The sequence below is a fragment of the Triticum urartu genome, chromosome 1 (assembly GCF_003073215.2).
Source record: "Triticum urartu cultivar G1812 chromosome 1, Tu2.1, whole genome shotgun sequence".
NCBI classification, from domain to species: Eukaryota; Viridiplantae; Streptophyta; class Magnoliopsida; order Poales; family Poaceae; genus Triticum; species Triticum urartu.
In genome coordinates, this window is record NC_053022.1 from 418,480,632 (window position 1) to 418,496,913 (window position 16,282).

The 16,282-nt window shown below is 44.6% G+C and overlaps 1 protein-coding gene and 1 long non-coding RNA gene across 14 annotated transcripts; one reads left to right on the forward strand and one right to left on the reverse strand.

The window, feature by feature from the left end:
- Positions 1-4,694: 4,694 nt before the first annotated feature.
- LOC125515552 lies at positions 4,695-8,733 on the forward strand. 6 transcript variants are annotated; one of them, XR_007287075.1, is made up of 8 exons: positions 4,699-5,225; positions 5,311-5,413; positions 5,781-5,819; positions 6,032-7,325; positions 7,426-7,479; positions 7,738-7,867; positions 7,952-8,045; positions 8,434-8,733. It is a non-coding gene; the product is annotated as an uncharacterized LOC125515552 (long non-coding RNA). The 6 variants fall into 6 exon arrangements; XR_007287071.1 differs by having other exon boundaries at positions 4,700-5,225; positions 7,775-7,867; XR_007287073.1 differs by having other exon boundaries at positions 4,695-5,225; positions 6,032-6,135; positions 7,231-7,867.
- An 827-nt stretch (positions 8,734-9,560) lies between these two features.
- Positions 9,561-16,025, reverse strand: LOC125515521 (subtilisin-like protease). 8 transcript variants are annotated; one of them, XR_007287058.1, is made up of 5 exons: positions 12,489-12,532; positions 12,238-12,285; positions 11,673-11,753; positions 10,076-10,818; positions 9,561-9,984 (listed from the first exon to the last, which is right to left on the reverse strand). XR_007287058.1 is itself a non-coding variant. In XM_048681024.1 (5 exons), the coding sequence occupies exons 1-3, from the start codon at positions 14,955-14,957 to the stop codon at positions 11,620-11,622; spliced, it is 2,352 nt and encodes a 783-aa protein (XP_048536981.1). In that variant the 5' UTR covers positions 14,958-16,025; the 3' UTR covers positions 9,561-9,984; positions 10,076-10,818; positions 11,092-11,619. The 8 variants fall into 8 exon arrangements, 1 of the variants encoding a protein (XP_048536981.1); XR_007287063.1 differs by having other exon boundaries at positions 10,076-10,135; positions 10,657-10,818; positions 11,673-12,285; positions 12,489-12,507; XR_007287059.1 differs by having other exon boundaries at positions 10,076-10,156; positions 10,657-10,818; positions 11,673-12,285; positions 12,489-12,507.
- Between the last annotated feature and the right edge of the window lie 257 nt (positions 16,026-16,282).

Below are 16,282 nucleotides of genomic sequence, written 5' to 3' on the forward strand. Positions count from 1 at the left end.
TTTTGTTACCATATCCGACATGCTTTACTACCAACAATTAGAGAGGGTAGTTGCGAGACGTGGGTGAACCTGTGGAATGGTAACGAAATAAATTGCATTAGTATTTCAGCAGTTGGTTTTACCCTCATTCATTAACGAGTGAGGAGGCCTATTCATGCGGAGACCTAATTAGGACCAGTGCGCGGGATAAGGAATTTTGCGCTCTCGCTCAGTTTAGAGCTACCGTGAGCTATTGTGAGCGTGCGAGCATTCTTGCTTAACCTATGCTCCGGTCGGTCCGCATAAGATAGGCAAAACCAAGATAGCATAAGATAGGCCATAGGCCAGAATGCGCGCCGGCATAGTCTAGCAAGCATGTGTGTGTGTCTTACAGGAAACAAAAAATTCCAAGTGTCAAACAGGAAACAAAATTAAAGACAATATTAAATAAGTAATTCTCTCTTACTTCTAGAGTTCTTTTACAGTACCCTTAAATGAATATAGGCCCTTCATTTATCTTAATCTGATGGATAGGATTGGTTGGTACTCCAACGTTGGCGTTTAGGAGTACCACCGCCAAAAGTTGGGGAGTACCTTGATTTAAAGGGTAAATTGGTAATCAATATATGGAAATCAAGGTGGAAATTACTCCCTCCGAACGGCAGTTACGGTAATTACGAGATTTGACTAGCATGCAGTGTGAACCGGCCGGCGAGGGACCCGTCAGGAAATAAAGATGGATGCATCATCTGAAAGCCATGGCTCCTTTGCGATTTATAAATCAACACATGAGCACTCAAAAGAAATGAAACGTGATGTCGATATTCAACAATTTACAACATTCCAGTTTTCTATACAAGACACCGAAGAACTAGGCTAGTAATTTTATCGCCTTCGCTAGCGAAGTGAAGAACTAGACTCGGATACGACGGAGGATCGAAGGTCTCGCCGGCGGCCGACGCGCCATGTTTTCATGGGTGTGAAACTAAGGGCGCAGACTAGAGGAAGAGAAGGCAGCCACAGCTATGCAAGATCAGGGAGGCCACGGTTTGTGCTTGATCCGGAAATCGGAAGAAAATAGTTGGCCCAGAGAATTCATCAAGAGTACGTTTAGATGAAAGAGACAAAAAGACCAAAGTACCCTCTCAAAGGAATGGTCAGATCTAGTTTGTACTCGAAGCCCTGCCTATGGAGTACCAGGGTACCCTAAAAAACCTGTACTTCTATGGTGGAACATGGTAGCAGTACATGAACATTTATGAATGTATCATGTATGTATGAGTCTTACAAATGTTGTCTATAAATAGTCCAACCATGATTGCATACCCTCATTAAGACTAGGCCTGGTTTTCTTGATTACCATAGAAAAATGTTCCTTGAAGCTACCGATACAGTATTCTAGATTTCTTTGCTTGTGGTCAAATATTATACTATTTCTGTGCTTCCATATGCTCCTACATGCAGTGATCAGGCATTCTTTGAAACATTGAATTGGCACTAGAAGGTGACGCGCGCTTTGCTGTGCCGCTTTTCACTATCATGTTTATTGTGCATTTTCTTTCTAATCATTTATTACCCATTTTTTCATATAAAATTGATGTTTGTTGGGCGGCATATTTTGCATTGTTCGGTTTGATGTGGTTGATCCCTGTCTTTTGATTGGACACTACTAATAGTGTATGTGCAATGCAAAAAGTGTTTATTAAAATGATTAATAAAAAGTATTATTCAATTGCAAGATTAAGCTGCTAAAGGGAAACATCAACAACCAGACAAGTAAAAATAAAAATGTTCATTTATTGCTAATAAGCAAGACACATTGTGATTGGCAAAAGGAGGTAAAAGCACATTCCTAGTGTCTTCTAAAAGGATGTCATTGAAAAGTCTTGCTAGTACACTTGGGCAACACACTTTTCACTAATCCAAAATTAAGTAAAATTAGTGTAAAACATGTACAAAACATGGTATAGTTATCATCAAAACTTTAAGCATAAGGTGCTATTTGTTGTAAACATGGATTATATATGGAACACCTTGTCTAAACTATGATATATGAAGCACATTCATCTACTCCGCAAATAGAGTCTTCAACAACAGTGAATCGTCGCCATGCTTGCATAGATACACCAAAAACACTTAATCCGCTATTACATGGGTGTCATCTAATTACTTGATCCATTCATCTTGCCTCTAGAGAGTGAAAACTGAAGAAAGTGACAAGAATGAATTGCAGAGCACCGGCAGTACCACGCCCTCTCCTGACCTCGGTTGTTGATGGTTAGATCCATCATAATCGACATGCCTGAGTCCAAAACAATAATAAAATATTAATTGGACAATTGGTAAAGCCTAAACAGAACATCCAAAAAATGGAACCTTAACCAGTAAATAGACTGCATTTCAATTAGTGGAGGGTTTTAACAGGCCAAACAAAGTCGCATGAAAAATTGAATTTCATCTGATCCAAGCAAATAGAAGAATATATTCCACACAATTCAAATGCACGAATGCTTTATGTAATATTCCGTCAGGTTACTTTCTCCTCCACTTATCTTACTTGAGTCTTTCCTTAGTTTAGACCTTCAATTATGAGCATCATCTAGTTGGTGTGGTCAAAGCATATTGATACATCTCCCGAATTCAGGAGTTGTGCCAGAAGCCATTGTGATGTCTACTTGCTCATAGTCAATTATATGTTACAACCAAGTTGCCTGTTGCTCACCTGAACATCATGAATTAGAAGACTGTTGTCAAGGACCGTGAATCTGATTTTCAAAAGCACCACAAATAACTCTGTAGTGTGGGTTAGAAACCATACTACATGAACCCAGCAGCAAACTGGATCAACCTCATTGTTAGTGGAGGATGTATAATGGAGAAGCAGATTCTGGTCAAGGAGGACAGCAACATAGACCCTGTTAGAAGCCAGTTTTGCCATGTTTGTTTTCTTGAACCTTGAAAATGAACGAAAACAAAATGCTAATACTCCCTCCGTAAACTAATATAAGAGCGTTTAGAATACTAAAATAGTGATCTAAACGCTCTTATATTAGTTTACAGAGGGAGTACAACTTTATTTAAGGCTGCAAAAAAATACAGGTTATAAGTTTAAACATTTGTTGCTACTGCATTTTTGCAGAGGGCTTTGTTTGACTATTTATCAAAGCAACTGTTGTTGGCTGCAAGTTTACTATCAGGCTTTGTTTGACTGCAACATCGAAACTTTGTCCTCCGAACCTGCATCAGACCATAGTACATGTTTGGCATATTTCTGTTGTTGGAATAATTCTTAGATGAATAACAGCGTGCACTTCAATTATTTCCTTTCTCATAAACTGAACCTTAGAGCCGAAGAAGACATACTCGTACAGTCGCCTAACCTGCAGGTCTGGTAAACGGCGATTAAGTGCAGACTCAAGAACCGCCGGCTGCGTGTGATCTCCTCGATCCTCCGACTTCTTCCCGCTGCCAAGCTCCACCAATATTAGAGGAAGAATCGGATCTCATCATGTCCTGCCCGCAAACGCCAACGCAGCAAAATTGCGGATCTCCCCGCAGGCGTCCTCCCCGCAGCGTGTCGGCGAGGAGCCGGAAGAGCGACAGTGGCGGCCGCACTGGCGACGAAGAAGCTGGGGCGGACCGGATTTCCGTTGTCTGATGTGGTGGCGCTGAATTTCCTTCGCCCATTTTCTCTGGGAGCATGCAGCCGAAGTGCGAACAGAGGCAGAGCCCGTATCACAATGGTCGATTTGCCTCCCTTCCCCAAACTGCCTTTTCATTCTCTTTCCACGCGAGCTGGCAGCGAAACCGACATGAAGGGACCGAAGTCGTACATAACGACACGTTGACCTATCATCCAAGCCCAGCCTAGAGAGACCACCGCTCCTACCGGCTAACATGTGGGGTCCAGCACGTAAAAACAGTCTACAACGCTCACAACTCTCCATTTCGTGGGAGCTTAGTAACTCTAATGATTCTATCTTTAGCTTTCATCAGCATATCAACTGTGGCATTCTAACATATAAGGTTGCTAGCCAACTCCTCTCCAGAATCGTCCCTCGATTTGCGTATCTTTTGTCCGTCGGATGTTGGTCAAACTGGTCTTCCATTGATTGGTTGCCGTTCGATCTGCGCTGGCAATTTTCGATCTTCGTTTGACCTTCTGGTGAATTCATTGGGGCGATGACCTGTGGGCTCAGCCTCCTGCGCTATTGGTTGGGTCAGTTCTTTTTGGGTCGCGGGCGGCCTCCCCTGGCGTGCCGCGTGCGTGCCTCGCGTAGCGCGCCCCTATTGGCTTGGCAGCCGGCTGGAAGGACATATGTACACCCGCTGCTACCCCTTCCATGCCATGACGAGTGGGCCAGGATGGCCGCTGGTCCCACGTGCAAGGGACTCTCTATTGTTCTCCGCGTTATGCCGGGGTTGGAGAGAATTGTGGCTGACTCCTGCGCGTGTCGTGCTAAGGCTGACCTCTACATAGTGCCGGGTCCGCCCACTCACGGGTCTTTTCTCCGGGTCGTACGGTGCGCTCGCCTTTTTTCCGGGTCGTCCGGTGCCTTTAGTTTAGCGCTACACAAGGCCACTGACGCTGGGGCCGTGTGGAGGGGCGGGGCCGGTGGTCAGTTGCTTTGTGTTCCCTCGCTACTGGGTTCGCGTGGCCGATGCACACGGCTGGCAACTGGACGTGCGGGCGCCGCGCGTTGGGTCCCCCGTGCGAGGCGTGCGTCGTCTCAGTGCACGTCGCGCCCTGCGCTGGTGGCAAACCCTCCCCCAATCACCAAAGCCGCCGCACGCCTCCCTCCTTCCTCCTCGCCCGCACCCCTGCCGCGGCGCCCATCCCTCCCAGCCCTCCCATCTTCACGTTTCTCCTCCTCCCAGAACTACCTCCCGTCGCTTAGGCTCCATGGCGGCGGCCGGCTCGAGGCGAGCCTGGCGCAGGCGGGCGGAAGCAGCGGGGAGCAACGGATGCGGGTGGGAGAGTGCCGGACGGCGCCGTCATTGTTCATTGTCGCCCCGCTAAGCCGCATCGAAGAAGGACCAGGACCTCACCCCTCACCCCTCGTCCCTCGTCCCTTCTGGATGCACCTCCCCGCATGAGTTCCTCCTGCCTAATTCGGCTCCCCTTTCCATCTAATTTCATTCTTGTTTCACATGTTGGTTTGGTCGGTAAGAGACGTTGCGCCGCCGACTGCAGTAGCCAGGATTGGTGTTGGTGATGTCTGTACGTACCAGTTACACAATTCCAGGTTTGGTCAATGTCTCTGGAGCTATGGTATTATCCTTTGATTTCTCCTATATTTTCCTTCCTGATTTTGTTTGATGATTTGCTAGGTTATGGGATTGGATCTCCATTTTCCAAGATTCTTAGCTGATAAGTATATTGTGCGGCAAAATCTCTATGTACTGATGTTGTGCACATCCAAATACAAGCAATGTAAGTGACCTAGCATTTCACGTGTGGCATGCTACATCTCATACAGTTTCTGGATTCTAATACCATTCCTGTGTAGTTGGACACTCCATAGGGCAAATTTGATGCTTTGTACATCACTTCTGGACCTGTTTATTAATGTTGCCGTGATCTGGGTTTCCATGTACTGATAGATGCATTCCTTATCTTTATGTGTTCCATCTAGGCATATATATGTTTCTGCCCATAAATGTATTTATGAGCTGGCTCCATTTTTTACTGCTTTTCTGTACCCTTTAATCCCCTAAAAAGGGCTATACATGCATTTTAAAGAGTTCACATCTTCTATAAACATTAGCATTCTCTTACCCCACTGCTCTCTGGCATGCAGCGGCGAAGATTTCATCCTCAACCTCCCTCACGACCCCAGGTCCGGCTACTTTCCAGTATTGTCAGTTTTCTTCTTGGCCGCACTAAACAGTTTGGCAACATGGGTGTCGTGGCACACACATGCATCTTGTCGCCCTCCTTAAAATTCAATTAGATTATCGGCAAACATGCAGCCATGTTTACTTAAGATCCAATTAGATAAATGTTGTTTATTTTCCATGTAGTTTCTAATCAGAAAGGTCTCATATGCAGATTGGGGACATGGCGTGAAGATGGCTTTGTGATCTATGGTCTTGGGTCATCCGTTGGATGGGTGATAATGGAAATTTTCTTGAGGACAGACACGTGCAAGTTTTGTGAGAGTTAAACCTGTTTTATGAGAGTTAAACCTGTTTTATGAGAGTTAAAGCTATTTTTTGAGAGTTAAACATGTGCATACGAATGGATTTTTTTTAGAACTGGTCAAACTATATTTTTGTAAGAGTTAAAGCTGTTTTCTTGAGGACAAACCCGTGAATAAGTCTCATCTGTATAGATTAATTAATATAATAGGACAACAATTTAAGTTTATTGAAGCTCTTTCTAAGAAGCGGGGGTCTGCTTTGGTTTCTTGTTGTTTGCCTATTCTCTTAAAAACAGTTGACTGGATGCAGCTGACGGGTTATACATCAATAATTTGGGCAGTTGGATATGGCATTTACAAGTAAAGGATTTCAGAAATCTAATATGGCATGCCTATTTTTCATGGAAAAACGAATGGTACCTTATTTACTATTTAGTTTTTAAGCTAGACTAATTTGACTACACGCTTCCTGAGGTGCCTTCTGTTTTTGAATAGTCATAGAATTCTCCTGATTACGAGATGTTCCTTTGTCACTATTTGAATTTCTGCCTTGAGTGGCCTCTGTCTTGGTTTACAGCTCCATATGGCTACTTATGTATAACATATGGAGGTCCTGTTTGAACTGTTCTCAAATATGTTTACTACAGCAAAGTGGAATATGCAAAGTTTCTGTGTTGATTAGGCAAATACTTGCTTTGCCTTAAATACTGTCCCCATCAATGTTCCAGGTTTTTTGGGTATGAATTATTTCCCTGGAATGGATCAACACATTTGCATGGGATTTTAGAAAAATATATGTGAATGCATCTTTCTAATAAAAGCATTGCTTAAGAAATACCCTTTTCTGAAATCAAAATTGTTGTTGGTCTTCTGATCACTTTCATTGTCTATCAGATAGGCTATGGCTTCCATAAGCTAGCATCATTAGGGTCAGGTCGTTGTGTTTAGTTTATTTGCAGTGCCTTGCAAGTTAGTGGTTCCCAGAAGATTGTAGCCTACCTTATTAGCGTCGACTGGCATATTTATCTTTCATGTCATTGCTTAACCATGCCTGGCTGACTGCTATATTTATATATGCACAAAGTGCTTATTCCTTTGGTGCTTCCAGATTGTCAAGGTATGAGCAGAGCAGCGAGGGATGAGAAATGGGGTAACTTATCTTAGACATACAGAAACGAAAATAAAGCTATGCACAGAGAAAAGGTGTAGAATTGATTGCTGGGCATGAATTCCGGCATGGACCACTTTGCTTTGCTTTTGTCACATTAAAATTAATGATATATAGTAATTTTTTTGTCCACAGTACTATGATCCATCCATCATTGTTGGTTCACCATTCTAAAGGAAATAGACAAAGGTAAAATCTTAGTGTACTTGAATATATAGATTTGTCTGATTGTGTTGTAATCTTAGTTTCCTTTTATCTTGCTATATATGAACCTGCTATTATGTGTCATTGTGTTGTGGTGTTGACCATCTGCAGCAAGGGTTAGGCAAATATTTATCCTGTAAAATGAGTTGCCGGTTCTTACCACGTGGTTGCTATTTTATTTTGCAATTTTTATGCATCACATGATTACTTTTTTAAAAAGTGATCTTAATTCATGGTCCTTAGTTTACTGATCGTTCGGCGGCTCTGTGTACCAATATAGTGGTGCATCTAGGAGGAAGGGATCTAGAGACGACGATGGGCAAAACAATCCTGCAGAGGCAGCAAGAGGCAGTTCTCGACAAATCACTATAAGGTGTTCTCTTTTGACCTGTTGATATTACTGTCTCTCTGCTTTTGATTTCCTTGTATAAAATTTACTAATTTGGGAGAAAAGCAGCGCAAGGATCCAATGGAAGAATTTGGTGAAGAACAAGGTCTCCATCATTTGGCGTCAAGGAAAGGAAGACCATGTCATCATTTGGCCAGTGCAGGTAATGCTCTACCTGATGCACTATTTAGGTCATCATGGTTTCAATACTTTTGGCTCGCCTTAATGCTAATAAGGAATGTCGGGCTTACAAGTTTCAACAATGTGCAGTGATTCCAAAGTTATGTAGGCCAGATTGTGTTATTTTTTACTGAACACTTTGTTCTCCAGTGAGGTTACAGATTCTATAATATGTTGTGGCGGTATGTACATATGGAAATCCTAATCTGGCTAATTTGATTGTGGGAATTATGTTGTTAGTCTATCTTCCAGGCCTGTTGTCAGTTATCATTATTTCTGCTATAATGTGAGCCAATTAGAAACTGATATAATGTGTTTTTCCTAATAAATCTCATGCTGGTGTGTTTTGCATTCTCAAAAAATCATGACAGGTCCCCATGCCCCTGTATCTGCCCTCGAAGCCGGGTTCCGCGAGCTAAGGTTGCAGGGGAGAATGAACGTGCAAGTTTCCAGCAGCAAAGTTTTTTCTACATTTGATGGGTAGCTAAATTAGTTTGATTTCACGGATGATGGAGCCTTGCTGTGTGACGTAGTTCCTGGTGAAGAAATATTTGTTAGGTCTATGTATGTGTGTACTGGAGTTGGTGCATCTCCAAGGAAGAACCAAACCCTTATTCCTATCTTACAATATTTTACACTTAAATGCAAATGCAAAGTGTTAGCTATGTTAACTGTTGTTTCAATCCCTTGTTTGAAAATGTGATTGATTACAAATTGTGCATGCTCAAGTATATATTTGTAAAAAGAAGTCCTTAATTTTTGATTAAAAGGGTTTGCGTTGGCGCTCTAAGTGGTTGCTCACAGCTAAAGTTACTACACATTCATGATTTTAAATGGGTATTTGCGCACATCTTGCTGTAGATAACAAGAAATCATTTTTTTTTATTGTGGAGTCACCATTCTTTTTTTAAAGGGTGTTAAATTTGTTACCATATGTACTTGCCCATGACTAAATCAACTAAATAATGTATTTTCTTTTCAATGTGTACATGGATTTAGCGTGCCTCTGCGCCATTTGGCGCAACGGGTCCGCTAGTTCCATTAAAAATCAAGTGCAATCCAGAAGTTCTGACTAAAGTCACATAAAAAGAAAAGGTGGATGTAATCTTCATTAGGTTCATCATCACACATAAACACATTTGTTATTCTCAACATAGAAATTCTTTCTGTTTAGTAGACCCCTTGTGTTCAATCTGTCTTAAAGGAGAAGCCAAAAAAATAAGAATATCTATTTAGAGAGACAGCTTGATTTCCATATCCAATGAAATGCATGTACAATAGCCGTGCAGATTTTTAAAATTTTACCACATCCTTGTAAAGTTTAATAGTTTAACTTGAATATCAAAACCAGGCAATTGTAAAACAAAGCATTTGACGGCAGGAATGTCAAAAACCATTGTGTATAAACATCCTCAACATTTTTAAGAACAATTGATACCACAAACTGACTTGTGCACTTCACCATATATAACATATGCATCTGGTATGCTGTACATAATGAAAGCAACCGCCATGCTTAAATAAATTAAATTATATACAAGAATATGAACAAGTTAATCAGCACAAATATGTTTGTACATTTCAGAAATACACCCTCGGCTATGATAATTTAATCCAGCCAGGATAACGCGTGTATATATACATGAGATAGTGCTTTGATTGCCAACAAGAATATTGTACTTTGGCAGAAATGAACCATAAAAACAAATCCATGTAATCTTCAGCTTGTTCACTGTGCACTGAGTAGCTGATCAACTGATAAACCAGGCTGCTTCGAGAAGACAATAGCGCCGTCTACAGTGCCAACTTTGTACCTGAGCATATTGTCATCCGTGACGATCCTGCATGATCCCCGCGACTCGGAATGCATGCTGATGCCAAGATAGTGGATATGGTCTTGCACGCTATTTCCACTGACGGACCTGAATAGAAGAGCAATGTTAGGGTGAAAGAACATCAGCTGGCAAAGAGTTCACAAAGGACAGAATGTTAAAACGTGAGAGCGGAAAGGACCTGCTGCAAGTGGGATCTTCACCAGAATCGTCACAGATTTGCTCGATCGGGTATACTAGGCTATCGAGCCCAATATGGTGGCTAAAATCAGAAGCATGTCGTACTTTTCAGGATAGACAAAAACAGACGCTAGTACTACTTATGCTTGATGCCACTGAACCACATGAACAAAGATAGTTACATCTGCCTCGTCTAAGATTTTTGTATTCAGAAGAACAGCACAGAAATCAAATTATACTATTACTGAGGTTCTTGATTCGCCGACACTTGCTGTCATTCCCAACAAAATATTAGCAATAACTAGTCTGTCAAATGTAAAGAGAGTTCAGTCTGAGAATTGTGCAGTACTTATGTAGTATTGATTTTAGTGATGTTAGAAGTTTTTTCAATGCATTTTATACACATGAAAGAATCGATTAAAACTAAGAACAGAGGAGGAATGGAATCCCCAACAATGCACCCTATTCCATTCAAAAAGGTCAGCTTGTAGTAGAATTTAGCAGGAGGATGCATTCATGAAAAGTAGAGAAACTTCTAAATAAATGAAAGCATATCTTCTTCAGACAAATATTAGCACTCACAATAAGATCAAGGGCACAAAACGAAGCCATGGCCCCTCCCATAGAATGTCCAGTCACCATGATGGGAATATTGTCATATGCTTCCCTGGTCTTCTGGATGCCATTGATGACTCCATCACGCAATGTTGTATTATGATATGCAGAATAAAACCCACTGTGCACCTATAAACAGATAGATCACCAACATTAATACTGTGCATGAACCAGCATTTTCATCATAAATACAGTGCAGCTGCACTAATCGTCTTTGTAAACATACAAGGGGCTCGAATAGTGTAAGCATAGTAGCTCAACCAATGAATGAAAGGATCATCTAGACCAAGGTATGGGATAACTTGCTTCAATCGATACTGGGGGCTTTTACCCTCTTTCGGGAAAGAAAAAAAAGGTATACTTGCTCGAGGAGGAGGGATAAGAATAGAAGAAGATATTCACCTGGCCGTAGTTCCCCCCTTCCCACTGTCTCCACTTCTCTTTCCCAATTAAAAAAAAAAAACAAAGAACCAAAGGAGGTGGTAACCTGAGAGACCACCAATGCTGGCTGTCGTGGGAGGGGGAGGAGCTGAGAAGCATGCCTAAAGAAGCAATTGCATCCAGAGTAGAGACAAAGCCAGCAAGCAAGAACAAAAAGGAGCAATTGCATCAAAAAAAGGTGTTTTTCTTCATGCCATCATTTTTCTTTTCTCACGTACAAGCACAAATCCCATGTCACCACAACGGTTTCATTAACGGAAAAAGCTGGCGACATGAAGAAAATAGTGAAATGCTTTAAGGCAAGCAAAATACTTAGGACTTAACGACACCATCACCTCAGTTTTATAGCAGAAACCATTGAGGTGGGAATTTGAGTTAAACATCAGTATAAATTATGGGTTTAGGCCTAATATAAATGCTGGGTTTAAAGGCGAGAGTTGGGGATTTTGTCTCAGCACACGAGCATTTTAGGTCCCAGAAACCTCTAGATCAAGTAGAGGAGAGTTCAAGGTGTTCAGGAGTGATAGAGAACGTCAACATACAGTGATGTCCGAGCAGCTCTGTCGTGGCTGCATACTCGAGCTCCAGTGTGCGCCGTCCAGCGGCAACGCTGCGGCCACTATCTGCATTTCAAAAACCAGAGACCAAAATCAGGGAGATCAGAGTGTCAAGTGATGGGAAAATATAGGGGAATAGCATCAGCAAAGATGAAGGATTTCGGATCCAGTAGCAAACATAAATCTTCACTCATGTAGCACCACTGAGGAGAGCGACCTGGACCTGGAGGCAGAAAGCAGAGGAGTTGAGGAAGAAGAGATTGTGTGTTGGCAAGGTCTAACTCGGTGCCTGGCTCTGGGTTGAGACAGGGGAGTGAGCTAACATGCACAACTAATAGTACAAGCTCTAAACTGACTCACTAATACATGTGCTTACAACACGAACTAATAGGTTTAAACTGTACAATTACTGCAACGATGTATTTTTCTTCTTAAAAGTCAAGACTCAATTTAGCTTCGGAACATATATACACCAACTGCAAAAGACAAAAAGGACCAGAAAAGAAACACAGGGAGAAAAACCAATTTAACTACGAGTATTCAGGCAAACCTCTCCTTTGTTCATGTAGATTGATGATGACCTTAATATCATCAAAATCTAATTTCAAAGCACCCGAAATAGTTATTAGTGCCCAACTGAACCTAAGCATTGAAAGGAACTAATGTAGAGGAAACAAAAAAAGAGCAAGTTTATCATCAATAGCTCATATCGGCAGAAAGTATATCATCAATAGCGCGGATAAAAAATCTGGAGGTAGCAATGGCATATACCCATATGAGGGAAAGGGTAGGTTTAGGTACCTGGATGGATTTTACACCTTAGAAGCAGCACCTCTCAATGGTGATCTACTACCTGCAGCAAACATTGTTGATAAGTTGGGAAAAGGAAAAAGTAATTCAGAAAAGAATTGTGACAGCAATGGATGCTAAACGTCCAAACATCAATTATTTTACAGGCATGGATACACTTCTAATTAAAAGACAGTCATTTCCCTAATTACAATATTACATGCGCGATTCTACAACGTCATGTGTCACACATGCTTTTACTGATTACAACAGAGGAGAAGCCACGATCGGACTACGCACAATATGTTTTTTGGACACCCAGCTCAAACTTCCCTGCAAGGCCTTTGACCCGACATTGCGATGCCTGCTCACCGTAATGCTGAATGTTTTCTTTTGTCCAACCTTGGAGAACACCAGCGTCTCTGGGTAGACTCGCACTGTGAGCGACTTGGGAACCTCCATCTTCAGTGTGTATACTGAATTTATTGGCCCCACATTTGTCACGGTTCTGTTCACCGTGAATGGCCTTGTCCTGAGTGGCACTGTTATGGATGGGTAGTTCAACTGTGCCTCTGGTATCTTGGGAAGCATTTTGCAGGACAGCGTCGGGTCACGCGCAATGGTTGCCAAGCCTTGATCACCGAGGAGAGCGCATATGTAGCCAGCATATTCAGTGATGCTAAGGTCATACACAAGGCCCGGGTCAATAGCTTTTATAGGATTGGCATGGCCAGCACCCATGGCATACGCAGTTGCCCTCTGATGCTGCTCGTCCAAGATCGGGCCACCAGCGCTGTCCGTGATGTCAGCTGTGGTGAGGATGGCTGACTTGATAGCAGCAGCAGACCAATCAGGATGGGAGCTCTTGACAAGCGCAGCGATTCCACTGACATGTGGAGTCGACATGGATGTCCCTGATCTAATGTTGAATGGCCCAGATCCAAGAATGGTGAGTGGTGGCCATGCAGCAATGATGTTGAGCCCGGGTGCTAATATATCTGGCTTTAGCACACCGGGGCTGAACGTGCTGGGACCGCGGGATGAGAATGCCGCGACAGTGGGAGATGGACGGACACCAAGCATAGTGTTCTTGTATATGACTTTGGCACTGGCTTTGCTTGTTGCCCTTGCATACTCTATGATATTGTTGCCATCAGCCACGGTCACCTGCACAACATCACTGCCATAATCCTCCAGAAGGGTGGTGAAGCCAGCATCTTTCCTGTTGATCAGGACTATGCCAGCCGCCCCGGCACTCATGATGCCACTGATGTCAGACTGGTTGATTGCTGACCCTGTGTCATTCATTGGTCCTGTGTTATGGCAAATCACAATTTTGCCAGACACATTTCTTCCAGCCAATGATGACTTGCAGTGTTTGTTCCAATACAGAGAAACAGAGTTGGAGTTTGAGTTCGCAGTCTGATTGAAAGCTTCCCCACTGATGTGCTCGCCGTTGCCAAGCTGCACAACGGTCTGGAAGCTTCGGTCCACCGAGCCAGCTGCAACTGTGAGCAACCATGGTGCAGAGTTGGCAATAAAGGACCTTGGACCGTTGTTACCAGCTGCAGCCACGACAACAACACCCTTTGCTACCACATTGAATGTGCCAATGGCAACCGGATCATCAGTGAAGTTGACATCAAAAAAGGGGCCGAGGGAGAGTGAAAGCACATCAACACCATCCTTGACGGCTTCATCTAACCCGGCAACTATGTCCGAGGATGCACACCCAAGAATTATGCACACCCTGTACATGGCCAAGTGTGCATGTGGAGCAATTCCGGCAGCTGTGCCCCTGCCGAGGCCGTGGGCTGAGGCATGACTGACGAAGTTCCCAGCTGCGGTGGACGAGGTATGTGTTCCATGCCCCGTGTCATCACCGGAATCATATGCTCTGGGATTACGGAATTTGGCACCTATCAATTTGTTGTTGCAGCGTGCAGCGCCATGGCATGAGCCCTTCCACTTTGATGGGGGTGGCGGGATGCCACTGTCATCAAAGGAAGGATGCTCTGCGTATATGCCGGTGTCCAGGACCCCGATTATGACTCCTTGGCCATAGTTGGTGTCCCTCCACAGCCCGGCATCTTTCTCCAGTCCGAGGAACTTCGGAGTGTGAGTGGTGCTGGGGCGCCAGAGATGGTCTGGAAACGCCCGCAGAAACTCCTTCCTCTGGGACACCATGGCGAGGTCATCTTCGGTGAGCCTCACGGCAAACCCCGTGAAGACCTCAGTGTAGGTATGGATGAGGCGTGGCTCATCGGAGCCGGCGAGAGGCGTTGGCAGGAAGGAATCCTGCCACCAGCGGTGGTCGTCCTCGCTGCCGGCTTCGATGGGTGGCCTCAGCATCACAATGTATGTGCGATGGCTTGGAGAGAGGCCTGCGACTAGGTCGTCGCATACCGCAGGTGCAGGAGCATGCAGGAGCACGAGGGTGAGCGAGAAAAGTGAGATCAGGAGGTTGGCCAAGGATGCCATGGCTGGAGCTGCGATTCCGAAAGGAAGCTGGGGGGCGACGCCAATGTGCGTGAGCTTGGCGTGTGAGGAGGAGAGGTGGTGGTGGTGGTGGTGGAAGGAACCGAGAGGGAGAGAGGACGACCGGATGGTGGCGGCGGCTGCGCACAGGAGGGCACGGCACGGCGCAGAGCAGCAAATGCTTCTTCCTCTTTCGCTCACTCTACCTCGGTTGGATTTGTGAGAGAAAAAAGATGGGCAGAGCACAGAAATGGCTTCGGGGCCTCAACGTTAAATGCTGCGTGCTGAACCTTGCACGCACGCCCTAGATGCTCCTGTACCTATACGTGACGTGAGTCAAATCAGATTGTTCGGTCTGGTTCGTCCTTGAGCTACATGGCTAGGGAGAGCGCCGTGTCGTCTGTGGGGTGGCTGTGTAAAAGATTCCAAACGAAAAGGCTTCCTGCATTGCGACGGCATGGAGCGTTCCTACCTGGACGCCACAGAGTTCCACCGAATAATCTTTGTATCATGTATCTAATCACATCAGGGGAGTAGTAGAGACAGAAAGCTAAGGTAAGAGTTTCGATCAACATATCTGCTAGTCCCTGCAAAGCACACAAGGGCAAGGCTATCCTTCATAGACACCGGTGTGTGTCGAGCTTGCGCTGGTGGAGAGAAAGCCTCCAGACAAGCAAAGGTTCGACCGCGTCAGCACGCAGCTTGCAGAGCTGATGGGAAAATGGTGGAGGAGGGAACAGAGAAGTGACCCAAAGGGAGAGAGGACAGTGGCGGTGGTGGACTGGTGGTGGGTGCACTGCAAGAGAGAGAGGTTGAGCTTCCGTGATTCCATCTATGGAAAAAGAGGAAGCTATGCTGCTGGTGGGTGGTCGTGAAAGTGGCCGAGAGGACGACGCTTCGTGTCGAGTGTTGCGCTAGCTTGTTTAAGTTTCAGTTGAATTAAAATAGCGGGGCGGGACAAGATGTTTAGGGGAGCTAAGCCATATTTAGTGTTTCTGATTTGATGGAAAAACCAGTTGCAAATCAAAGCATTAGGATTTGGATTTGGAAAAGAGGGGAGGGAGGAGCTCAGCTTGCCTGGCGATGGATGATCTGGACGAGGCACATCGTCGCCTTCCTGCCGCAGAAGCGGAAGCAGACGGCGCCTCCTCGCGGCTGCACAACCTCCCTGCCGTACCCACCAACTCGCCGGCGCTGCACCTGCCGTTAGGCCCTCAGCGACGAACTCCTGCCGCGACCTTCGGACCGGGGCGCCGCTCTGCGTCTCCCACCCGCGGCTGCCTCGCACTTGCCCCCCACGCCTCCGACCAGCGCTTCCCCTTCCGCCG